Source organism: Micropterus salmoides, unplaced genomic scaffold, assembly GCF_014851395.1.
Source record: "Micropterus salmoides isolate LMB-PRFRI ecotype aquatic unplaced genomic scaffold, ASM1485139v1 Ms_hic_scaffold_4197, whole genome shotgun sequence".
NCBI lineage: Eukaryota > Metazoa > Chordata > Actinopteri > Centrarchiformes > Centrarchidae > Micropterus > Micropterus salmoides.
This window is the reverse complement of record NW_024043592.1, coordinates 1-27,231: the sequence shown is the minus strand read 5'-3', so window position 1 is coordinate 27,231 and position 27,231 is coordinate 1. Positions and strand designations below refer to the sequence as shown.

The following is a 27,231-nucleotide window of genomic DNA, read 5'->3' as shown; positions in this document are numbered from 1 at the left end:
CTGAGTAAAAAGTTTGGTGAGTAGTGAGTCTTAAAGGGAGAATCCTGGTTTAGATCCTCTTCCAATGCTACATACAAAGTTATTATATGACCTGCGCTTCCTATACTGTTGCGGCAACGATTTCTTACATTTTCCAAATGCCTTAAAACAAACTCCAGAGACAGGACATGTAAGTTAATTTGTAGCGTGTTAGCCACTCAGTTCATGATCATTATGGCATGCCTTTTACACAAAACACAACATGGCTTATAAGTTACTCGCACTGTGGTCTCTAGTCTCTGTGTCTCTGAGCAGGTAGTGTTCAGTGGGTTATCTGAACCTTTCTGATAACAGCTGGGATTGCAGAGCAGAAGACCAAAACAATGAAAGGCATTCTGGGGAGTGGAGGAGGAACTACTAACTGATGCAGATGAAGATGACTCAGGCTGAGGGAGAGAAGATTAAGTGAACACTTCATCACTGCGTCACAGACTGATAATATAAGAAGAGTAACAGGGTGAGTTTTCTGCTAAGTGATGGCAATTTTCAGATTGTTGCTCTGTGATGACAACATAAACATACTGTATATCACAGTTTGACACAATAAACTTCAAGTAAAGTGTTGGATTTCTTTAGCAGTTCACTGAGGTTACATGACTTGCTGTTGGCATCATGAGTCGGAATCCAGCTTGACTATTCAGCCAACATAAAGTGCAAATACATAATAGCCAGGCAGGAAGCACTCAGGAACACCCAGGGACTGGTGTGGTCCCAGGCCGAGAGCTGGACACACCTTACACTGGCTGCCTCCTAACAGCTTACAGGGATCATTCACATTGCAAACAGCATGAGCTGCCATTTTCAAATGCTATAGTCATTCTCATAGCCTATCATAGTGCTGAGTGTACCTGTGGAGTTAAAGTTACATAAAGAATATTATGAGCCATACAAATAACATCCATATTGTGGTTAATGATTCTAGTCACATGATTATTGGGTCTTTCTCACTCCAGCCGAACCAAATATCTGTGACAACAAAGCTGGATTGAAAGAAATGATGTGTGATGATGGACGTGTGTGTGTGTGTGTGTTGTGTGTCAGAGCCTAAAGGAGTTTTTATTTCTTTTTAAATCTAATACTGATGTCGATACCTGGAAAATTAATGATATCTGACGTGCGTGTAATGTGTGGCAATTGTTATTCGTACGGCAGTGTAAAGATATTTCTCTCCACAACTGACCTTAAACAGTAATCATGACAAAAAGACCAACAAGTTTGTTTATTGTAGTATTTTGGTGTAGTTAATTTTCACCATGAATGTGTATTTTTTTGTATCAAAAAGACCATAAATGACTGCGCAAAGTGTGTAGATGCATTACTTGAGTAACACATGTAAAGGCCAATGTGCACCAGTATTTGTTGGGTCCTACTGTGTGTGTGTGTGTGTGTGTGTGTGTGTGTGTGTGTGTGTGTGTGTGTGTGTGTGACACTGGTTTTCAGTGAAGTGTTAACCCCGTGTTGTATAAAAGGCCTTGTAACCAAAGGTGTTTTCTCCGCTGTAGGCCACGTACAGAAAGCCGTCCTCGTCCTTCTCCTTGTCGTACAGCTGGCCCATAGTCAGACTGCAAAACACAGCAGAAACCAGACTTTAGAATCAATTATATTTACATCTGTAATTTGGGTTTGTGCAGACTAAAGCCTCTAATAGTGGTTATTTTGTGCTGATCGACAGAATTTTGAAATCAGTTCAAAAGCCTACAGTGATCCCAAAGGACAGAAACACATACAAGAGCAAAAGCACAAACATTTAGGAATAATGCATTCCAATTACAAAAATGCTGCAGATACGAAAACAAATGTACAAAAGGCGGCGTCCACCCAGAATGGCTCTTTTGAATTTCCAAACACTTTTCCCTGTAGACCTGAAAGACGTTATAAAAAGGGTTGTATTGTCCTCGTTATTGAACATACAATAAAGAATTCATTATTCATGTTATTTCCAATTCCCACGTTTCTCTAGGCATCATCCATTCAGCCCGACCAATAAATCAGCCAGGCAGATATTATTACATGATTTTAGCTGATCTCATATACTGTATACAGCTGGTAACAGCAGTGTAAATGAAATGCTAAATATACTGTATGTTTGAAATATTTAGAAACAGTGTTACCATTACATAGGTTGCCCCCAGAGAGCGCTGTCAAGTAGAGCTAGGCAAGTTAAATCAGCCAGGCCAATTTTAGCTTATTGCAGATATATATCGGTATCAGTTTATATGTCTGTCTGAGAACATATATGATAAATTGCAATACAGAAATGCCGACAGCTCTTTTTTAAAAGATCTGTGTAAGTTCGCCATGGCATTCTTTAGTAAGGAGAAGGGTGGCATTCTGAAAGAGGTTAAGAGGAAGTCAGAGGCTTGAAAAGCTGCATACAGATAAGGTTAAGATAGGAGAGATATGCCCTGACTTAATCAGTGACATTTCTGTTGTCTGATTGAAGCCTGCTCAGTTTTTTTCTCTCCCAGAACAGAGCCTGGGAGAGCAGCAGCATTGAACATGAGTCATACAATTGATATTTTTCACACACTTTCTTGACTCGCCACGAATCAACGAATCCCGAATATAGAAAATTGTTTCTCCCCACATCTAATCTTTAATGCATATTCTTCATATTTACTATTGTATATATAGTTTTTCTATCCTTAAAGGTTCAGTGCGTAATTTTTCTGAGGATCTATTGATAGAAATGCAATATAACCATGTTATCAGTGGTGTGTAAAGACCTTACGCAATAAGCAATTGTTTTTATTACCTTAGAATGACCCATTTTATCTACATAACCGCGGGCACCCCCTTCTATGGACGTCGCCACGTTGCATCGTCATGTTTATACAGTAGCTGAAAACGGACAAACAGCGCTGTTTGTCCGTTTGTTTGAAAATCCCCCTCTTACCCCTTGAGGGGTGGTATGTGTCATCCTCAAGCTCAGGTCACTGTTGCTCCTATTTTCCACATCTTTTCTAGCTCCTCTTTCAGCACTTGGTATTTCTCAAGCTTCTCGTGTTCCTTCTTCTTGATGTTGCTGTCGCCTGGGATTGCCACATCCATCACTGCAGCCTTCTTCTGCTGTTGGTCGATCAACACGATGTATGGTTGGTTAGCCATCACCAGTTTGTCAATCTGGATCTTGAAGTCCCACAGGATCTTAGCTCGGTCATTCTCAACTACCTTAGGAGGTGTCTTCCATTTTGACCTTGGGACTTCCAGCCCATAATCATTGCAGATGTTCCTGTACACTATGCCAGCTACCTGGTTATGGCGTTCCATGTACGCACTTTCTGCCTGCATCTTACACCCTGCTGTTATGTGCTGTACTGTCTCAGGGGCATCCTTGCACAGTCTGCACCTGGGGTCCTGCCTGGTGTGGTAGACCCCAGCCTCTATTGATCTTGTACTGAGTGCCTGTTCTTGTGCCGCCATGATTAGTGCTTCTGTGCTGTCCTTCAGTCCAGCCTTTTCCAGCCACTGGTAGGATTTCTTGATATCAGCCACTTCTTCTATTTGTCTGTGGTACATGCCGTGCAGCGGCTTGTCTCTCCATGAAGGTTCTTGTCTTCCTGTCCTCACCTTCGGGTTTCTGCTGCCTGAGGTATTCACTAAGCCCTTCATCTTTGGGGCCATCTTCCTGATGTACTGCTGGATCTTTGTCGTTTCATCCTGGACAGTGGTCTTGACACTCACTAGCCCTCGGCCTCCCTCGCTACGCTTGGTGTACAGTCTTAGGGTGCTGGATTTGGGGCGAAACCCTCCATGCATTGTGAGGAGCTTTCTCGTCTTGATGTCAGTGGCCTCTATTTCCTCCTTTGGCCAGTTTATTATACCAGCGGGGTATCTGATGACTGACGTGTATGTGTTGATGGCTCGGATGTTGTTCTTCCCCATTCAGCTGACTTTTCACGACCTGCCTTACTCTCTGTAGGTATTTGGCTGTGGCGGACTTCCTTGCTGCCTCCTCATGGTTTCCGTTAGCCTGCGGCACCCCATGGTATTTTGTAGCTGTCCTGAACATCTGCAATGTGGCCTTCTGGTAGTTCAATCCCCTTGGTTCTGATCATCTTCCCTCTTTTTGATACCATGCGTCCAGTCCAAACGACATTCCAATGTCGTTGCTGTAGGTCCTGGTAGTGTGGATCAGTGAGTCGATGTCTCGCTCATTTCTGGTATACAGCTTGATGTCATCCATGTAGAGGAGGTGACTGATGGTTGTTCAACTTCAGAACCGGTATCCGTAGCCAGTTTTTGTGATGATCTGGCTGAGGGGGTTCAGGCCTACGCAGAACAGCAGCAGGGATAGTGCATCGCCTTGGTATATGCCCCACTTGATGGTGACTTGTGCAATTGGTTTTGAGTTGGCTTCCAGACTTGTTTTCCACAGCCCCATTGAGTTCTTGATGAAGGCTATTAGTGTCCTGTTGATTTCCAAGCATTCAGGTATCCATATATGTGGCTTTGAGTCATAGGCTTTCTTTTTTGAGTTTGTACCTCCCTTCTGCTACATAGCTGACAATATACAGTAATATAAAATCAATTCTAAAAATGGTAAATGGAAATAAAATAAATTCAGTAGAGCAGTGCTGAGGATGAAGTACTCATCATAAAGATTTTTGGCAAAAAAGTCCCTTTACAGAATTACGCTAACCTTTTTTTCTGCAGTTTTAAAACTGCTACAAATAGCAGTTCATCATCAATAAATTCTCTCAATATTGATTCTAAAAACTGACCACAGCTTCTAGTGGCCTCTGCAATAGATTTAAAGAGGTGGTATTATGCTTATTTTCAGGTTCAAAATCCTATTTAGGGGTTGTACCAGAACAGGTTTACATGGTTTAATTTTCAAAAAAACACCATATTTTTTGTTAGACTGCACATTGCTGCAGCTCCTCTTTTCTCCCAGTGTGTTAAAGGCTTCATTTTAGCTATGGAGTGATACATCTTGCCTCTACATGATCTTTGTTGGGTGTTGCACATGCGCACTTCCTAGTTAAGGACTACTAGCCAATCAGAAACCACCTGTGTTTTTGAGGGCATATCGGACTAGCCGCTTGGCGAGCGTTATATGAGGCGCATTTAGCTTTCATCCCTGTGACGACACAGGGATGAAAGGGAAATGGCTGAACTACAAACGAGCTGTTTTTAGGCAGTTCAGAGCAGAGTTTCCGTGGGAGATGGGAACTCCGTTTGGGGTGGACTTTGGGCTTTTTCACTTTGCAAACCTATTACATGCACAAAAAAGGAAAATGGGAAAAAGCCAAGAAGCACAATACCACCATAATACCATTGTGTGCCACCTGGTCACCTTTTGGGGGAGAAATCTGCTTCAGTGCTTCACACCACCAATGACATAGATACATGATATATAACAGTAAACAATTCTGTCTTTCATTTAGCTAAGATTTCAATGTCTTACTGCAACTTCCTTCCATTATTACAACTGCAGAATGTAGTGTTGCTCTCACCTGGATTGGGGGACTGTTTTGTCGACAAAGAGGAAGATGGCTTTCTCTGAAGGCAGCTGGATACGTTTCCTGATAATCCACATGAACTGGGCCACTGTGATGTCAGAGGGCACCAGGTACTTCCTCTTATCAATGTCCACTATCTGAGAGCCAGAAACCTTCTCCACTATCACCTGGAGCACAAAATTTAACAGAAAAAATGTGAATGTGAGTTCACTGCTGTAACAGAAACTTTACTGCTATTATAGGATGTGATATCAGTTTGTCAGACTCAGCTGAACGCAATGAAGTAAACCATGTCAGGCTTACAACTGTGTCCGGAGTGAGTCCTGTTCTTATGACATGTGTCTAATGGTTGCTCTAGCTGATAAAATTGCGGTAGCATACACAGTAAGTGTATGCACTGAGCCTGACAAGCCTACATGTCCTATAATGGCCACTGCAGGGACCTTGTTTATGTGCAGTTGTCATGAAATGTCAGGAATGCTTAAAGCTCAATTATTAGCATTACCATTTGAGGATTTCCCAAACATTATTATTTATTTGTCGTGTTTCTGCCACCTGACAAATGTAAGCACTTTCCCTCTCATTTTAGGTCTGGTTTGGTTTCCGACAAGCCCTGAGGGAAATATCAGCTGCTAAATGCTCCACTAAGTTTTACCAGCTAGTTGGTTCCTTTGTCTGTGTCTATCAGGCATTTGGTGCTGGGCAGTGGGTATGTGCAAGAGCATTTTTACTGAAAACAGCTGCTTGCTGTGACAGAAAAATACAGTGCAATGACTGAATCAAAACAGGACAGTTGCTAGTCGTAAAACCAAATCAATGAGCTGAAAGACACTAAAACCTTTGCATAGTGAGGGAAACGGCACACTTGGGTGATAATTGTCTGTGGGTTTGTCACTATGCGCATTACTTTTGCATTTCAGTTACTTTATCCGTTGCGCAGTTCTACCATGCTCGTGTTTACAATCCTGTCCAGTGTTGAACCCATTGTGTTATATAAAATCTAACAATGGAATGAGCCCAAACAATGGGAGAAAGTTTTTGTGTTCACTGACTGTGTGTCCTGTTCTCCCAGCAGTCCTCCCATTAAGCAGGTGAAGAATGAAAGAGCTAATTAAAAGATTGAGTTTAACAGGGATTATCATCCACACAAAAGGCTCTTGGTATGCATATAGGGCCAGGCAGGTTTTCCACAATGTCCCCCTGTATGCGCTCTGACCTGAGGTGTCAGTTTTCAGCGCTGTTATATTCCCTTCCTGACAGCACTAGCAAAGGTTAATTCACAGGTTTTTCAGACATGTTTACAGCGGGGTGTGCTTTGATAGCCAGTGTGAGATGTGTCATCACATATCAACAGTTGCAAGCAACTGTGAGTTTTTTGCTTATACTTGATACATTAGTTCTGATATTTGTATTACACTGTGTTATTTTTATTTTCCAAAATAAAAATAGTTTGATGTTTCTCTTGTATACAGTATGTTTGACAGCATGACAAAAGCTACGTAACAACATTTGGACCAAGTTTAGAGCCACAATTCAGGAAAATATTTTCATATAAATAAATGATTAGATGAAATGAGCACATATTTGGTTTGAACATGGCCAAAAGTATCCTTATCACAAGCTCATTAAAGTTGTTGATGGAAAACAAAAGTGCTAGCTTGCAAGCTAACTCTAGCTAACAAGCTCTTATTATTGTGTCTGTGTCCTATTACAGTGGAATATTAGATTACATTTGGATTCAACTTTGTTGTCATTGCGCATGTCACTAGGTACAAAGCAACAAAATGCTGTTAGCATCTAGCCAGAAGTGCTTAAGTGGTAATTAAATAAAATATCATACATTATTATAAAAAGTGTAAGGTATGAATGATTGGGATGGGCAATATGGCCAAAATGTTATCAAGATAAAAACATTTCATATCATTCAATATCGATAATTATCATGATAAATGTCAAATCGTTATTTCTTTCAAGTTTAAAGGTGGCGATTTTTGCCCCTGAATGAAAATTGAAGGGCCAGATGGTTAATTGTGTGGTTAAACTATACTTTATGGTCTCAACATGACAAACACTTAATACCAAACTGTGGATCACTGATCTGAGGTAGAACATTCAAAACTATTATGATAAACTTTTTTCTAAAAATATGATTAGTAAATCTCTTTCTCTAGTAAAGTGAATTATCGTTTTATCACCCAGCCCTATGAATGATATATAATATAAATATGTGTCTTCATGAATGTCTATTGCTACAGGTATGTACAGTCTATGTACGGGCTATGACTAAGGCAGTATGGTATGAATACAGTATGTAGACTAGTGCATTATTTAGTGATAAACATACACCAAACAAAATATAGATAGTAAATACTCAATTTATAAAGAATACATTTAAGTTACTTATCTTAAAAAAACTTGACGTGGATATGCCTTGTTCAAACCCATGTTTAGAAGCATTGTCACAAAGTAGAAAACCTTTGTTTTATCCAAAATATTTTCAATGTTCTATTGCAAAAAGAACATTGAAAATATGTGGGTGTACCCCATACAGCGTGTATCAGCGGAGGAGAGCAAGGATAGACTGGCCACTACCTGCTGAATCAAACCTGAGGGCCAATAACCCACACCACTGTAATTACTAGTAGCAGTGGCACTGGGGGTGTGGGTCACATCCTGTATAGCTTTGTTAACATATAGTCAGTGAACATCAGGGAACTGTACTAATAGGTCACTTTGTGGTATACATTGAGGTATCTTCATAGATGGTTTTCAAGAGATTACCAAAGCAGACAGGAGAAACTCTGTAAGCCATGGAGGGACTCAGACTCAGTTAAGGAAAGTTATGGAAAAGTGGGATTTTTCATTGGGGTCACAGCTGGAACTCTGGTTCTCGGAGCTGCATCCAAATCACTTCTACGTCACTCATTCTCTTCTTTCTTTCGCACTCACTGCTTATCTCTTGACTTTCAGTCCCTCACTTTATCTGTACCTTTAATGCCCATTCCACTGCAAAGAAACACCACCTCCCCCTCACTCACCGGTACTCTGTCAGGGTATTTGTTGCGTATTTTGGCTGACTCCACACATCGGTGCTCTGGGGGAGAGACAGGAAACAAACAGGAAGTCAGAGATTAAAGGGATAAGTGAAGCCTCTTGGGAACCTCCTCTCATGCCTCACTGCCAAATACAGCCAACCTTGTCCGATATAGTGTTCAGCATCAAAGCTGGCAGTGGACAAGTCAAAGTGCGAGGATTTTAGTTCAATTTTTGTCCTCAACGAATAGTCATTACTGTTAAGTTTAAGTAATGAATCACATCAATTGTCTTTATTAAGTGATACTAAACATTTAAGTACTTATCATTATCACAGACCAAGTCATAATGGGTCTATTTCCAGTATGCTTTGTGGGCAGGACCAGATGCGGCAGGCAGACACTGAACAGAAGCCAGAGGGGGGAGGGGAAGGTGATGGGTGATAATGATGTTGCGGATCCATTTAAGTTCAACATGTCGCATGCATTCATTAGCCCAGATAAGAGGCCTACTTTTGGAAACATCTCTAATAATCCCGCAGCAGCCTTTCTTTAAAAAGAACACTTGAGATTATCTGAAGAGAATATGAACACAGAAGCTGAGAGGAGCTGAGTGGCTGAAATTGCACTCATAGAGCTGCAAAACAACCTGCCCCAGCTATCTGGGCATGGAAACAACTTTACACCATCTTTTAAATAAATACTCCTCCAGAGAGCTTAAAATGTTCACATTAGAGGAACAAGATACAAGTTCAAGAACAAATACTAATGAAACACTCGGCATCTATGCAAAACACACTGATTAGTTTTTCAAATCAAATTTCCTGCTGCTGTTTTTATTGTTTTGCATGAAATTATCACTTCCCTTTGCCAGCAAAATAAACCCTGGAAGGCAGTAGCCTACCAAGCACTGTGAAGCAATACAAAAAGTTTAGGTAGGCCTCCTACTGACAGAAAGTGCTTCTTGGTGGTGTTTTTGTGCAGAATTAACTACCACGCTTAACGAATTTCTGACACGTCTGAAGGCATTTTCTACCAATGGTTTTCTACCAAGAATTTAATATAAGCAAGGCAACATTAAATTGTCAGATACTTAAATGGAATTTGGCGATGAAATGTCTCCATGCAAAACAGACACGTGCCAGGGAGAAACCAGCTGACTAATTTGATGGATCAGCAATGTAGAAGATGAACCCGGTTTTGGCCATTTGACATGTAGGAAGAACACGTTAGCATTTGTTGCTAGTCCTGCAAGGTTAGCCATGATGGATTGATGTAATTGTAATTTACAGGGCGCCGTGGCAAGCAAGCATGCACCTGTGTGGGATGATATGGCAAAATCGACGCGGAGACAGCTAAACAGAAAGGAGGGTGCATGACACTATTAACATCTCTGGTTTCATAACAATCCAAATCCCTTTACCGAGGGAATGGTCCTCTTTAAACATCCATTTCATCTTTGCTGGATCCCCGCTCTGTGGCGTGATGGTAGCGCTGAAAGGTGGGCTTCGAAATCAGCGGATAATGTCAGCGTACTGTCCAAAAGTCCAGGCAAAAGCGATCAAAACAAAACGTCAACAATGTCTCTCTGCCCGAAGCTCCCAACTGTCCTTCTGGATGTGAGGTGACGTCACTGTCTGACAGAAAGGTGGTGGTGGTGATGCTACCTTCAGGTGCTGTCGGACAGAATCAGTCCGTCCACGAATTCAGTCCTTTAAAAAACAATGCAGACTAGTACATGCAGGGGATTGCTAAGGCATTTATTTTGGATACAGAATGAAATCATTTATAGAATTATATAGCAAAACTGTTTTAGTAATATTATATAATCAATTTTACTGCGCACATTAAAAGTTATTTCATTGCAATGTGCATTTAACAACAATTCCAGGCAAAAGCAAAGATTGTACCACATGTAGGAACTGAAAGGAGTGTCTGAAGGGAACATGCAGGCCTGCCCACAGAAATGACTGGGCCCCTGAAAAGGTCCAGCAAATGGGCCCTCTGCAAATCTGCTTTACTCATGTCAATGCATGCTGTGCTCTCTCTCTCTCTCTCTTCTACATAAACACATAGATGGCCTGCGCATGTGGTGTACTTCTGATGTTCTGACTTGCATGCAACAACATGTTTTCATTATGAAACAGGCTATATTTTACTAAAACAACATTACATTTATTTTAATAAGTAATGGTGAGTTTTTTGGTTCAAAATAAAATTTGGTTATCTTTGCTCATATTTACAATGAACATCACTAGTGCTGGACTACATGGGCCCCCTAGCAGCTGGGCCCCAGAATGCTTTCCCCTTTTCCCCCCCTTGTGGGCGGCCCTGGGAACATGTAAATGTAAATGTTGCGGTTGAAACATTTGCGTCAGTTATTTCCTAACTCTTAAAATTTACAATACTGAATCAGAAAAGGCCCTGGAAAAGGACGTCTTCTGCCACAATAACAACAGTAAACATAGGAAGTCATACACTAGGTTTTTCGCCAGTTTCTAAGGATGCTGAATTTCTTTACCAGTGTCGTTGCAAATTAACACTACATATACAAAACATACAGTTAGTTAATAAAATATGAATACTGAAATACTGATATCTACATTTAATCATCCCTTTTTTCAGTCAAAAATAATGTGTTTTTTAAAATGAATTGGTAATGGGTTTTTTCATTGCTGAAAAGAGGAAATATCAGAAATGCTCTCTCTCTCTGTCTCAGCTGCCTGGAGGGACTGATTAGCTCTGGTATCAAACACAGACAGGCAAATGAGAAACAAAGTAGACAAATGTGCTTGTAACAAATCACATGGGTAGACACAAAGAGGTTGTGTTGTCACTTACACACTTTGTAAGGTATTTCCATTGGACAAGAGAGCGCAAAGTGCAAAGGTACTGCTATTGTAGACCCATGTCACAGCCTGTTATTTTGGCTGAACCCAGGCCATGTGTAACAGCACATTCTGTGGGAGTGTGTTTCAGGCCCCCCTGAGTCACTTGGAATGGGTGTTTGTGGTACTCTGCGTTTTCCTCCAGGAACCAGGCCTGGTACGTGTCATTCTGACATTTGGGAAGCGTTACTACACTATTTGAAAGGTATTCCACATGGCAGATTTCCTGCTATTCTGATATTTGGCAAGAGTGACACACAGCCCCAGAGACCAACATATTACTCTTTCAGCTCCCAAATCATTAGCAACAGGGGGATATGACCCCTGTCCACTTGTCATACACTAGTTCCAATAGGAAGATATTTGAAGTGGACAAACTTTGTTCACATCACATACACAACAGTATACTATTAAATTAACATTATACTTTTTATTTAATGTTATATTTAAATTAAATAATATTATACTAATATTTACTCCTCAATGCTGTGGATAGTGCCTCTGCAGTGGAAAAATGCAGATTTAGATATAAAACAGAACAAGGGAACAAGTTGCTCTTAGGAGGAGTTCGGCTGGAAGGGGCACATAGTGGCACAATGGCACATGGCATCCTGACTCTGGCTATTTTACTAAAGTTATTGTTATAAATATTGCTCATTAATCTTGTTTATATAAAGTGTGGTGAGGGTTGGGTGAATCACCTGTCCGTCCCGCAAATCACTGCTGTCTGATTGTAGACTAGGAGCCAGAGCTTTCAGCTATCAAGCTCCTCTCCTGTGGAACCAGGTTCCAGTTTGGGTTCAGGAGGCAGACACCATCTCCACATTTAAGAGTAGGCTTAAGACTTTCCTCTTTGATTAAGCTTATAGTTAGGGCTGGCTCAGGTGAGTCCTGAACCATCCCTTAGTTATGCTGCTATAGGCCTAGACTGCCTGGGGATTTCCCATGATGCACTGAGCTCCTCTCTCCTCTTCTTTCTCTCCCTTTGTATGCAACCTCATTAATGCATGTTACTAACTCGACTTCTCCCCTTTCCGGTAGTTTTGTGCTTTCTCATCCCTCTCCTCTCTCTTCCCATCACTTCCTGCAGGTGTTTCTGGCTCTGGAGCTGTGGAGTCTGGATCTGTGGTTGCGAGTAACCTGCTGCCCCCGTGTTCCTGCGTTCCCATTATAGATAAAACATATAATGGAAAATAAGACAAAAAGGCTCTCGGGTATTCTGTGTTGCTTTCAGATCTGTTTCTCCTGTAGATCATCTTTTCTCAATATCATCCCTGCTGAGTCAGCACACATGCAGGTAGGGCTGAACGATTAATTGTTTTCAAATCGAAATTGAAATTTGAAAAGAACGCGATTAGCCCATCGTGAAGACGGCGATTAAAATGTGGGTTAATTATACAGTCACGCAGTTACATATTCATTCTGTTGTCATCCTTGTGCGACAGACCTGGTCGCCAGGTTCCTGCTCAACACCCTCTGCTACAATTATTGTTACTAGTCCTATTGCTATTATTGTAATTAAAATCATTAACATTACGATTATTATCATTAACACTACTATACATATCTGTGCCATTTTTCATTTAGTCTATAGCAACATCACCTTCACTGTCTGTACCTCTGTGTGTGTATTGTGTAGGCTGCCTCCCTCCCCTCTCTCTCTCCTTCCATCCCTCTCTCTCTCTCTCTCTGTTCCTCTCTTGCACTCTCTCTCTCTCACCCCCAACTGGTCGAGGCAGATGGCCGCCCACCCTGAGCCATGGTTCTGCTCGAGGTTTCTGCCTCTTAAAAGGAAGTTTTTCCTTGCCTCTGTCGCCTAGTGCTGCTCTTGGTGGGAACTGTTGGGTTTCTGTAAATATCATAACAGAGTACGGTCTAGACCTGCTCTTTTATGAAAAGCGCTCTGAGATAACTGTTGTTGTGATTTGGCGCTATATAAATAAAACTGAATTGAATTGATCATTTCTCCAATGTTCCTCTACCTCTCCTGATGGCTTACAGATGCATTTCAGCCGTTTCAGATAGTTTAATGTCTAGTTATAATACCTGACTGTCATCCAGAATTCATAGAACTGCAATTACAGTCTCGTTTTAACATCTATACAAAGGATGTGTGGGATTAGTCGACCAGTCGATTAAACGTTGCTACACATTCTTAGTCAGCACCAGAAATACTAGTCAGTTAAAGTTAAAGAGAAGCTTTTAACTTGTTAGAAAACTGTCTCAATTTAATACTGATGCCTCCATATGACCTACATAAGCAAATGGTCAACGAGAAAATTGTTTCTATATAATTATTCTAAATGCCTGTCACCAGGTTTGATTTCCTGCTAAAATCAGACAAGCAGAACAGAATATACTTATATATATATAATAATATATATATTTTATATATATTTCTATATTTCCATTTTCCCAGTCAAAGTTTCACAGTGAGTAGTACATCAGCCAATTAAAAGGAAGTAGAAGAATATTTTTTGTTATATTTTAGACAAAAATTCAGGTGCCAGCTGACAATTCAATATAATAATCTAATATAATACACTAAGGCTTTTGGGCATTCTGTATTGCTTTTATATATGTTTTCTCCTGTAAATCAACATTCTCATGCAACATTACTCTCTGTATTGAGACCAGTCATCAGTTTGAGAGTGATAGCAGGTTCTAATCTTGTGATTTCAGTTTTATTATTGGGGCTACCATTGTTCCCTGCGACCCTGTACACAGGATAAACAGTTGACGATGGATGGATGGATGGATGGGCTACCATTGTTGTATATAGATTGTGCCTTTAGGTTTATATATATTTTTATAATGCTAGTTGTTTCAACATATTGGGCACACTTGTTGGAAATCAATTGTAAATTGTAATTCTGCAAATAAAGTGTGATTCAAGGAATGTCTTATTTGTTTGGATGAAATGCTGCATAGTAATTATATATTTGTATAGGTGTGACAATGGTAATATTAAAGGGGGTGGGGGACTGCTGAGGGTGCATATGTAGGGGCCCCAGATGTTTGTGCGCCACTGCTTCCACATAGTGTTAACAAAGCAAAATGGCTGCAAAGCCATCATTGCTGTTAATTACATATAAATAAAATCATATATTTACAGTCATACAATCAATTCAGCTTATTAAGGACTAACACAGTTCGATTGGGTCTGGATTCACTTGTTGAGGAATCCAAATACGCCGCAAAAGTAGCTAATTTACGGTTCACATTGTTCCCACCCACGACTGGACCAACATTGCTTGAATGCAGCATGATTGCTACTACTGGCAGCCATGGTAACCGTGAGACGCTAAGCTAAGCTAAAACATGGCGCGGTGCGTGGTTCTACATAAGCTAGGGTGCTAACGTAAATAGCTTATTAATGCGCCTTGAAAGACGACTGCATTTCGAAGGCTGTTGGATGGATATTACTTAACGACGGTTAATAGCTGTGTTTGTTGTCTGTGATAGTTTCACTCGCGTTAGTCCTCCGGGCTTATCCACTCAGTTAGCAGCTAACGTTATGTTAGCTTGAGCATTAACAGGCTAGCCGGCTGACTTGATACACAACACTGGCGGTTACGAACACTATTTATTGCGTTACCTATGGCTTTCTATGAAGTGTATTCTCATCCGGCTTTGATTCGGTACAAAACGAGTGTTTGCACAAAAGCCACTCTGTTTCTGGTTGTTGTTCTCTGCCTCACCTACATCCCACCTCTGCTGGTTGCTTACAGGAGCCAAGGTACACAGCTGTGATGTCAAACGCTCAACTATTATGGTCACTGCTTCTGTCGTGATTGCTAAATGTTGAGTTTTAAATACACCGATATTTCAACGCTTTTGTTAAACAAGTAGAAATGCATGCTCGATGTTTAAAGCCATGTTTTCTATTTTCACATTTAGGTTTCTGGATCAAAAGAAGCACTTATGAGGAACAACCGGTTGTGAGGTTCCAGTACCAGACTCTGCTGGTGGCAGCAACCAGTACTCAGGGAGACTATGTGGCCTGGAGCACCTTTCCCCATCTTAACAACATGCTTGGGGCCAACCTCCGGATCCCTGCTGTTTCTGTAAGAGATTTACCACAGTTCCCTCAAATGTATACCATTGTCCCCTGTGGCTTGTGGGGGCCTCTGTGGGTTTGCCTGCATTTAATTCATAATCACATTAGATGTTTTAACGATGTCAAAAAATGCAATGGCTGTGGGTGAATACACTCTACAGGTGAGAGAAGAAGACCAGAACCAGGACGGGAAGTTGGATCTTCTGAATTTTCAACTGCAGCTACCTCTAAAACCTGAGGAACAGGTGTACAGTGTCCAACTGCTGCTCACCTTCAGCTACCAGCTCTTTGTATGTATGCCACTGCAGTACCTAACCTAGTCTGTGCACACTCACAGTATATACATGACATACAGATGCTTCATAGATCTATGCCACTAGTAAGATGGTAGTACTTTTCCTGAGTAATTACCTGAAAAATTACAGTCAGTGATTTAAGTCACTGTGTGTTGGATCTGATCATTACTACATTAGAGCTGCCAACTTTTCAATACAGTTTGGAATGAGATTCGGTATTGCTGAGGTTGGTGTATTTATGAGTAGGCCAGACATCACTCTTCAATCCTCAGGAATTTAGTTTTAAAAGTTCAGCTGCCAAACTCACAATTTTAAAGCACGTATAGATGAAAAGCCAAGTCAATAATCACGGTCACTGATGAATATTGTGGTTAATCAGCATACTTCCTCCAACCTCCAAACACCATAACCTAAATCGGGAGACCAAACCTAACCAGGTGTCTGGGAATCATCCCCCATGTAATTGTGTTGTTGAAATGCAAGAGCGTAGGTTTTTTCAACATTGGTGGGGACACATTAAGTGGGGGCCCCCATAAAATTCTGAGCATTTAACACTTAATAACTGCATTCTGGTGAAATATTCTGCACCAATTTCTGCCTTTTATGCATCAATTTATGGTGGAAATGTCTATATTATACAAAGGAAAACACAAAATTCATGTTAGAGGTGACAATTCAAAAGATAAAACATATAATGCAAAATAAGACAAAAAGGCTCTCGGGTATTCTGTTTTGCTTTCAGATCTGTTTCTCTTGTAGATCATCTTTTCTCAATATCATCCCTGCTGAGTCAGCACACATGCAGGTAGGGCTGAACGATTAATTGTTTTCAAATCGAAATTGAAATTTGAAAAGAACGCGATTAGCTTATCGTGAAGACGGCGATTAAAATGTGGGTTAATTATACAGTCACGCAGTTACATATTTATTCCGTTGTCATCCTTGTGCGACAGACCTGGTCGCCAGTCTCACGCTCCATGCGCCTCCTGTTCCGCGGTTTTGTCCGGCGTCAACTCACACTGAAGTGCTTCAGCAGCGGAGCGTTCAGCCTACACGTTGTTAGCGTGTTGTTAGTTTGTCATTTTGTTTGCTTCAACTACGGATAACAGGTCTGCTCTCTGCAGGCTAACCTTACAGATCCACATGGAGCATTTCAGAATAAGAGCATTTTGCCTGTCTGATTTTGCTGACTTGCTCAGATTTTGCTTATTTGTTCAGTGTCCTTGATTTTAAATAAATAAATAGTTTCTTTCTTTAGTCTGTTAACTGTGTTTACTGTTGATGTACAACTTGGAGTCTGCAAAAGGTGTTTTATTTTGGAAATCGACTGGATTCTCTGTGCTGTTCTGTGTCTGACTTCTTGCCTGGTTCATCTGCTCGGTGCTGCTTGACATGACTTCCATCAAAAATGGACTGGCAGTGAATATTGAACTTTAGCAAAACTTCAATACAAAAAATTGCAAATCAAATCGTAATCACAATATCTAGCAGAAAAATCGCGATTAGATTTTTTCCCCAAATCATTCAGCCCTACATGCAGGCATGATTTAGTTTTTTCCCTCCTCTATTGTGTCTTTGTTTGGTGTACCTCTTTAAATGAGCATGTGGTACCTTTTCATGTCAGTGAGAAATTAATTCATTTTAATTCATTTATAAACTCTTGGAATTTAATAGGTTCTTTGTTTCAGCAAATTTTCTCCTCATCCTCAAAACATTCTGCACATTCAAAATATATCCCTCATATCTGTGTGGAAAATAAAGCAGTAATATTTTGAGAAACCACATTTATACCATACCATTTTTCCATGTTAGTTCAAATGTTGTATTACAATTCACATTCAAGTATTTTCACACACAACTTGTACTGAAGTTCAGGGACTAATATGTACAGGTGCTGGTCATATAATTAGAATATCATCAAAAAGTTGATTTATTTCAGTAATTCCATTCAAAAAGTGAAACGTGGATATTATATTCATTCATTACACACAGACTTATATTTCAAATGTTTATTTAATTTAATTGCGATGATTAAAACTGACAACTAATGAAAATCCCAAATTCAGGATCTCTGAAAATTAGAATATTACTTAAGACCAATACAAAAAATGATTTTTAGAAATGTTGGCCAACTGAAAAGTGTGAACATGAAAAGTATGAGCATGTACAACACTCAATACTTAGTTGGGGCTCCTTTTGCCTGAATTACTGCAGCAATGCGGCGTGGCAGGGAGTCCATCAGTCTGTGGCACTGCTCAGGTGTTATGAGAGCCCAGGTTGCTCTGATAGTGGCCTTCAGCTCTTCTGCATTGTTGGGTCTGGCGTATCGCATCTTCCTCTTCACAATACCCCATAGATTTTCTATAGGGTTAAGGTCAGACGAGTTTGCTAGCCAATTAAGAACAGGGATACCATGGTCCTTAAACCAGGTACTGGTAGCTTTGGCACTGTGTGCAGGTGCCAAGTCCTGTTGGAAAATGAAATCTGCATCTCCATAAAGTTGGTCAGCAGCAGGAAGCATGAAGTGGGTGCGGTTATCCCTACTGCTTGTACATCTTTTCCTTCCCTTCGCCTCTCTATTAATGTGCTTGGACACAGAGCTCTGTGAACAGCCAGCCTCTTTAGCAATGACTTTTTGTGTCTTGCCCTCCTTGTGCAAGGTGTCAATGGTCGTCTTTTGGACAGCTGTCAAGTCAGCAGTCTTCCCCATGATTGTGTAGCCTACAGAACTAGACTGAGAGACCATTTAAAGGCCTTTGCAGGTGTTTTGAGTTAATTAGCTGATTAGAGTGTGGCACCAGGTGTCTTCAATATTGAACCTTTTCACAATATTCTAATTTTCTGAGATACTGATTTTGGGATTTTCATTAGTTGTCAGTTAGAATCATCAAAATTAAAAGGAATGAACACTTGAAATATATCAGTCTGTGTGGAATGAATGTATACATTATACAAGTTTCTCTTTTTGAATGGAATTACTGAAATAAATCAACTTTTTGATGATATTCTAATTATATGCCCAGCACCTGTATTATCCTCATATATTTTACTGGAGTGAGACCAGACGAGATTTTAACACTTTTTTTTTTAAAGTTCAATACTAAGTTATGAAAATTATGAAAATTTTGAGAAATTTGAAACACTTAATTTCCTGCGTTCTGGTGATTTTTTTTTGCACCAATATCTGCCTTTTCTCTATCAATTTATGGTGGAAATGTTTTTATTTATGTAGAGGGAAATACAAAATTCAGGTGCTCCTCTGTTTCAGCAGGTTTTCTGCTCATGTACAAAACTTTCTGCACATTCATAATCTCTCTTACACATCTGTGTTCTCTGACCTGTCCAGAAATAATTCTTAATATTATGAGACTAATGTCATCATTTAAGCAGAATTCATAATTCTTTTGAAGTCAGCCAACCCTATACTCTGCTGTGCATTACATTATTGCTCTGCTGATATGGTAATAGGCCCTTCAGACCATATGACAGACACAGAACCCCATTTGGGACTTTACTGGATGAGACAAGGAGGTGGAAAGCTAAATTAACTGAAAACTAGGGCTGTCCCTACTAAGGATTTACATAGTCGACTCAGAATTGTCAAGTCCTGCCTATAGTCGAATCATGTGAATTTTTGTGCATGGTGATTGCTATTCATTCAACTTAAACTGTAAATTTCCAGCTAAACTGAGGCTTTTTGAAGGCCCTTTCTCTTTCTCTCTCTCGCTTGTCATTCACCGGTCTTGTGCAGAGTTTTGCTTGCATGCCATGCTGTTCCTAGCGTGTCTATTTCAAGAAACGATATTATATTCTTTTTGTGATTCTTCGATGGTGATAGATTATCTGAAAGTCCCGCGAGGTGCGGACAACTCCACACTGGCACAACACCAGTGAAGCTGGGGCTCGGTCTCTTCAGCAAGGGTTCTTCTTCTGCCGCTAGGCTACACCATAGACTGTATAAACGCTACGCCTACACATGCGCACTGACGACCCAGGGTTGGATTTATTCTACCACTTTAAAAACATTTAGTGAAAGTTTTTTCCTTTTACATGTTTATTTACAGCATTAAACTTTGAAATGTATATTGTAATAGGCTGTATATTAACGTATTGGGAGGAAACTGGTAGTTCTAAAACGTTGAGCAGCCCCATATCGCTAATATGGCATGATCCTTGTTTTGCTGTGAAGCTTCGACTGTGACATTGACAGTCGAATCAGGCTCCGCCCATCGCAGCATCGAATCTTCGACTATTTGGGGTCAGCTCTATGAAACACATGTGATCAGGCCGCAATCTCACCACAAATCCACACAAATATTAACTTAAACGCCTCCAATAAAGTGCAGCTCACAGTCCCAAACAGAACAAGTTTGCGCTCAGGTTTTTACGTATATATAGAAAAACTCTGGGTCCCTTATCTCGGTGTATGCGGGTGTCACTTCAGCTGGGTGAAGATGACTTGCAAAGCGAGTTGACGTTATCAGTTACTCATTTGTTTTTCAGTGTGTGAGAAAATTGATGTGACAGTGTGTGAAAAGTGTCCATTGTGTGAATCTCGCCAGACAGGTTTTCCCCTAATAGAAATATTGTTTTAATCTCGCAAGACCTCGTGGCACAATATCACATATTCATAAGTATAGTGTGCTGTTTTGCCCCTGGAGCAAGTACCATTATCTCTTTCAGTCTACCTGCTACAAGAATAATTACCGCATGTGTATGGTCATATTATCAGTCAGTTTGGTTAGATGGCTTTAGAATATAGTCAACTGATACTGTTGCTATTACACTGAATGAGCCACACATCCTTTCCTGTGTGCATTTCTTTGTGTTTTTCCAGCGGATGTCCACAGTAGTGATGCAGAGCCTGGCCTATGTGCAGCACTCTTCTTCTGTCCCCGGAGCTAAGCTGTTCATCAGCGGAGACCTGAGGCTGCAGCAGAAGACACCCCTGCCTCACCGAGGACTGTTCAACATTTACAATGTGAGAGGACACAGACTCACTGTCTTTCTCCTATCCACCAGTTATCTCACTCTTGGTTTTGCACCAATACGAATTCAAGTAGAGCAGTCTAGAACGACATGGGAAAATATTTTGACACACCCTGAAACTCTATAGTTCACATGGTCCAAGGCTGCAGCAGATCCTGGCAGAGCACTCTGCAGGAAGGTGAAGCTGGGGTGGTTGTCGAGCATGCAAAACAATCACCAAAGAAAATGAGCGAAAAGGCAAATGTATGAATGGGACAAGGTGCAGTAGAGAGCCAGGAACTCATATGATAGGATTGATGAGATGAGGTAGGATCAGGAGATACATGTAAGAGAAGCGAGAAAAAACTTGGCCTAGAGTGAACGGTGCAAATATAGTCATCGCACCAGTATTCTCATAAACATTTCATTAACTTCCAACGCATAAAGGCCGAATATAGTAGGCCACACTTTGCAAAATAAATAATAAACAAAATAAATGAACATCCCTTCTCTTACATAACCTTAAATGCATGCAGAAATAAAAATAATCTGTTTCAAATGCATCACTCCAAATGCAGAATTCAATGAATTCATGTCATCCCTCATTCTATTTTCCTCATCGCTTTCTGTCTTCAAAAGGAGAGAAAGGCTTCCCCTGCTCCTATAGTCCTATAAATGAAGGTGCTTGTCTTTTAACTGTTGATGTCACATTAGCTAATTGTGCCTTCTTTGCTGATCAAAACAATTCATCATCAGGGGATACATATAAAATATGTTATCTCAAAAAACAAGTTTTAAAATGCATTAATGAATATTATAAACTCAAATAATATAGATTTAAAAAATGAAAACTCTTGACCCTCTTCTTATATACTATATATGTGCGCGAGATCAACACATCTGACATCAGGAAGACCTTGTTTATATCTCTAAAGGGTGGAGTTTCCTGCAAGAGCGGACTTTCACCTCCACTTTACTAGACATCAACCTCTAATCTGAAAAACGATCACGTACAACCATAGGTTGTATATCAACAAAACATCTTTCTTACTTTAACTTAAAACACAGGCCATCAGAGTGAAACCACAGGCGAATCATGTTACTTTATGGCTTGTCATGTCATGTCATGTGACAAATGGGGGCTCGTCGGATGGATCTGTTTCTTTTGGCCTTTGTTGTGTTTTTGGTAACTTGGAGTAGTGCAATTTGTCCACCTTTTTCTCTCTTCTCAGGGCCTTAGCAGGTGGACTTGGTAAGGTATGAAGGAAAGCTGTGCATTGGTAGGTGGAGTTTGTGATTAGTGATTGAAATGTGTAATTTGTCTCTGGTGTGTTGGTACCACATGTCCAGAGTAGAGTAGAATAGTAAATTGCATTAAGTGCTACAGGGAGACACTTTTGGAAGGGTATTATCTGCTTCCTTTGTTTGTTTGGTTTCTTGTCCTTGCTAATATGCGTGTGTTTTTAAACAAGAATTGAAACCCATACGCGAGCTATGAATGTTGCTACTCCAAAATGATCAAAGTAAGGATAATGCAGTATGTGGGCTAACTTGACATGCTCAGTTTGAATTACCATAAAACTTCAATTAATAGCAGAGTCCCAAATAGCCACCTGCCCCTTTTACTGGCCTGGTATGGGAACACATTTTGACAAACACAGGCCTAGATGTCAGTGGACATGCAACGGAAACAACGAGCCCCAAAGTTTGATTCATACAGACTTACCGGTGTGACCAACATGGTACAAGAGATGAGGGAAAAAAAGTGCCGACTTCCGTTACCTTTTGAAGAGCTCATTAAGTCAGACTGTGTCCATTCCTTGATTATTAATATTCCTTTTGTCTGTAAGGGTCCACCGATAAAAAGAATCAAAACAGCTTTTCATAAAAATTAATCCAAGTTGTGATTGCTCTCGGTCTGCTAACTTCTGCCAAACTTCTCTGTGTTGTTATTTTTGTTACGTTGCTGCCTTCAAAATAAAAGTGCATAAGCCGTCTGTCGGAGCTAGATCAAACGAATGATGTGTATTTGATATAATATTTTTTATACAAGTCATATTCATACTGTTTTGAAATGGATAAATTCAGCAATATCGTTAATTCATTTCACTTCAGTCACAGGCAAGTATCAAGCTGGATAATCTCCAGTAAATATAATGGAATATATACATACAATAATTAGGATATTCAAATATTTGTGGCAACCATTTGGATTATTTGGTTAGGAAAGGGCAATTATTTACAATTAACTTGTTCACCACAGCCCCATTCTCACTTCCCTAATCAGCCCTGCAGTTACATGGCCTACTGTGGCCACTCCTCACATGCAACTAATTACCTCATCAGCCACTCAGCACATACACCCAGTCACTTCTCTGTCACAATATTAGTTCATCCTGTTTGCTATCTGCTTGTTTGCCATCCTGTTTGCCATCCTGTTTGTCCTCTGCCTTTCAACCGTGGTCCTTGTTGCTTGCTGGATTTTTGCATCATCATTACCAGGGGCCTGTACCACAAAGCCGGATTTGAGCTTATCCAGATAACTTCAGGATTAACCCTGGGTTTTCAGTACCAGTACTGTGGTCACTTCTTACTGGGGTAGATCACCATGGTAACCTATACTGAACAGCTAACCTGCTCCGGATCAGGTTATGTTATAGATCAACTCTATAAAAACGCCGCCTACTGAGCAATCCGCTCTCTTGGGAAATCACTATCTGTAGCAGATCCTGCAGACTGTTTTATAGGCTGCTTATGTTTGCTGTGGTGATGCGGAGAAACTTTAGCATAGCGATATCATCCTACAGAGACTGATTGAAAGCCTTGTAAGCTACTACTTATTATAGGATTTTACAGTAAGCCTACTTACTGCTTTGAAATGTGTTTTATATTTTTTATTTGCTCCCAAGTCCATTTCACAAAGCCTGTTGCAGCCATTTAATTAAATGAGTTTCATTTTACTTATGTGAGGCTGAATGAATCAATCAAAACTTTATTACATACTCAAGGTCCAAATCTCACCCACAATAATACATAAAAACATATCCACAAACGCACATGCATTCACATATACCTACATATAAAAAAATACCATAGTAAATCATGGTTAGAAAAATGAAAAGTATAAAATTTATTTCAAAAGAAAATCGTTGTTCTACCAGGAGACAATTATACCAGTGTTTCTATATACGGTATTGGTATCGTGTAGTACTTAGCCTTATGTTAGTTAAGCCCATTATTATTTCATTTTGTGACCCATTAAACCAGCACATGAATCTAAACATTAGGTTTCTTAAAAGAGCATGAAAGGTCCTTACTCTTGCAGCCACAAACTTCTCACTTGCACTACACCATCTTGGTCGTGTGAGTAATATTGTCATTGCGTAGTTATATGCTACTTTGAATTTCAATAAACTTGCCTTTCTATAATTTGACCACAAGTGCGCAGTATAGAAAGGTGTGCAATATGCTTTAAACAGAGATATCTTTACACCAACCGTACATGCAACAGCCAACATTAAGTCTGGCAATACACCCTGTATCATAAAAACAGTAAAACAAATGGCGAGCAAAAGAGCTAGTCTTATACTGGCATTTTTAAGATGTTCAGCAGAAATGCAATCCAACTAAAGTGCTGTCGCCATAACTGCTGCAATTTTGTCTGGTCCGGAGATTCCTTCAACAGTGCATGGTAGAAATGTCTTGCAGTTGTTAAGAACTCTCACTTCTTTCCAAAAATCATTAACATTGTTACCTATGAGCTTCCTTGCCATGGAAGCCCTCATGGCCTGCTCATTTTTATATATAAAGCGAATGGCATAATTATATTTTGCATTAGTGAGCTTCTTATGCTCAAACACAGGACCTTGTCGAGGTCTACCAGCAATAGCCCATGATTTAGTGGCCTCTTGTGCCTCCGTATGATATCCAGCCACATACTCCCTCCAGCCAGGCTTGTTATTATGGTTCTTTTATGTTTATAATAGGGCTTACTGCATTCATATAGATCATGAACTATGTCAGCATACATGGAGCATATATCTCTCCTATGCTTCTCATCCACAGTTAATGTCCCTACACAGCATCTAGAGGTAGTTGGATATTACCTAATGACTTATCTGTATGTGCATAATCGGCAGAAATGTCTTCCTTTTTGAGTGTTGACCAGTCTAATACTTCTGTGTTGACACTGTTTCCACATCTGGATAGCACAGGTATTTGTTCAGCATTTCTCACCATAGCAAGAGGTATATGCTCACATGTTGTTACCCCATACAAAATGTACATACACCCCAGGGAGGCATGTGCATCAGCTGTACTGATACAGTGGTCCAGCCATGATGTAGTGTGCCAGGCCTCGCTAATGTAAGTACAACTGTTTGTGGGCAACAATACTCTGCTTGACAATATGTGATTATCTTCACAGAATTGAATTATGTTTGGCAAATCGTGACTTCTTATCCGAGATATCCGCATTCATATCTCCAATGACATAAACGCAAGAGGTGTTAATGTTTTGAATAAAGGAACTGATGAAGGCAAGCCTATTTAAATATTCATCCTCATTCTGACAGCATTGATATGGTGTATACACATTTAAGATAAAAAAAACACATTTATTATTGAGTCTAGCTTCTTATTCCATAGGACAGCCACGCCCGCTGATATCCTACCCCTGACTATTCCCATGCTAAGGTCAATTGTAGACTCCCCAGCCCCATAAAAGTCTTCATTGAGAGAGTTTAAACATTCCAAGTTTTATGAATATTATGAGCAGTTGGTAGTGATATTTTAAAAAGATTTAATATGAACGTAGGCTTTTTATTTTAGGTTAGTAGCTATCTTACAGACTGGTCACGTAGTGCCCCACCTCTTGCGTTGTGAGCGCAGGTTATGTACGGGAGTTTTCAGTAGCCTAATTGTTGAGATGAACAATTGCTTTATGAAGTTCATTTAGAACAATGTGTGGGACACTTTTGAGTGCGTCAAATAAATCTCATTTTTGAAGTAACAAAAAGTTCTTAAAAGGTGAGGTGGAGCAACCACAGCTGAGCTGAAAGAATAAGGCTGAAAGAATAAGGCTGATGTTTACGTAGACGCCATAAGAACACATCAAATCAACACATTTTTATAGGCTACGCCTGTTCATTCAGGCATTCACACTATCGGCGGTTTTCTCTCTCCAGCTGTGTTACTTAGACTATGTCGTATTTGTCTTAATATAACAGTTTGCTCTTGGTTTGTAAAATATGCCACTCTGCTGACAGTGCATTTGTTTATGTCTGCGATTGATCATGCCAGCAGCCTGTGTACCTGCATGTAGGCCTGTCACAATAACTACTTTTGTTGGGCGATATACTGTCCCAGAAATAATTGCGATAGACAATATTAATGTCATTTGAAGACCATTTAATGACACTATGTAGGCTATGTAGTTAATGGTTACTTTTTGTCTGTTTTAATTGTGTTAACTGTTGAATATGATGGGGAGTCTTCACAGGGTGTTAAATTGGCTAGATTCTATGTGCCGTTTCTGTGTCTGACTTTCTGCCTGGTTCATCTGCTCTGTTCTGCTTGACGGGGCTTTTGTCTAAAATAGATTTGCTGTGTATGCTCTCGGCGGAGCAGAGCCACTTCTGGGATGCTTCTGAAACACACTGCGTTGCGTCTGGTGGAATCACAAGCATTGTCTACAATTCCGTGGCTGTGGAATCAGTGACCTGGAGGGGAGAGAGGTTCCTGGTCACCCCTGCTAGCTCCCAGCACGCTAGCCCTAAACTTGACTCTGTGTCTCCTGCTAGCTAGCATCTAACTACCTGATTCCCCAGCCTGCTTGTGCATCGGTGACTAGCTACCTGCCTGCCTGTCAGCCAACCCCCTGACACTGCTGAGCTGCTGCAGATCCCTGTCACCATTGCACTACTGCAGCACCCTGACACTGCAATGCTGCAGAGACCTCCTGCTTCAGTCACAGAGCTGCAAATGATTTTAACACCTGTGCTACAGCACATCCCTCACTCTGCTGAGTAGCTGCAACAACTTGCTGAGTCTGCTGAGTTGCAACAACATTCTGCCTCTATAACTGAACTGCAGCAGCCACTTCTGGTTCTTCTGGATGGGCTCCAGCCCTGCTGCCCTGTCACTGGCCTTCAGTCCAGCTGCCCTGATGTCAGCCTTTGGTATCGTACTCAAACCTTTAGACTCGTGTCTTGGTCTCCAGTTTGTTGCCGGCCTTTTTTTTTCTGGGGGTGTCCCCAGTGTCAGACTGAAAAGCCCTGCATTATAGTGTAAAATGAATGGACAATATTAAAATGACCTGTCACTAATCTGGTATTTGATCTGTCTGTCTTTTTTCTCTGTTGATGCCTAGGTGTCAGTGATCGATGGCTCCAGCCCCTTTGCAAGTGCGTATGACCTTGACAACATAATTGGAAGCTACCAGGATAGAAACTGTAAGTTGACAAAAGGCTCTTATTTTGGCTG

The 27,231-nt window shown here is 40.5% G+C and overlaps 2 protein-coding genes across 2 annotated transcripts; one reads left to right on the top strand and one right to left on the bottom strand.

The window, feature by feature from the left end:
• Positions 1–1,239: 1,239 nt before the first annotated feature.
• On the bottom strand, positions 1,240–10,174 carry LOC119887495 (gamma-aminobutyric acid receptor-associated protein-like 2). Its single transcript, XM_038698281.1, has 4 exons — positions 9,960–10,174; positions 8,543–8,598; positions 5,499–5,671; positions 1,240–1,601 (listed from the first exon to the last, which is right to left on the bottom strand). Exons 1-4 carry the CDS (start codon positions 9,991–9,993, stop codon positions 1,487–1,489), a joined length of 378 nt encoding a protein of 125 aa, XP_038554209.1. The 5' UTR covers positions 9,994–10,174; the 3' UTR covers positions 1,240–1,486.
• Positions 10,175–14,716: 4,542 nt separating this feature from the next.
• LOC119887493 (transmembrane protein 231-like) lies at positions 14,717–27,200 on the top strand (the record flags this gene model as incomplete). Its single annotated transcript, XM_038698280.1, is given in 5 exon segments — positions 14,717–15,163; positions 15,325–15,491; positions 15,646–15,774; positions 20,618–20,761; positions 27,119–27,200. Coding segments are annotated over 5 exon segments (661 nt in total), but the record flags the coding sequence as incomplete, so codon positions are not given.
• Between the last annotated feature and the right edge of the window lie 31 nt (positions 27,201–27,231).

What these genes read in the sequence shown, in the direction of transcription:
- LOC119887495 (XM_038698281.1), bottom strand. Translation starts at nt 9,993, where the DNA reads ATGAAATGGATGTTTAAAGAGGACCATTCCCTCG. An exon ending in TAAAGAGGACCATTCCCTCG is followed by an intron (nt 8,599 to 9,959) that starts GTAAAGGGATTT and finishes TCTCTCCCCCAG; the next exon opens with AGCACCGATGTGTGGAGTCA. An exon ending in AAAACAGTCCCCCAATCCAG is followed by an intron (nt 1,602 to 5,498) that starts GTGAGAGCAACA and finishes TGTGTTTTGCAG; the next exon opens with TCTGACTATGGGCCAGCTGT.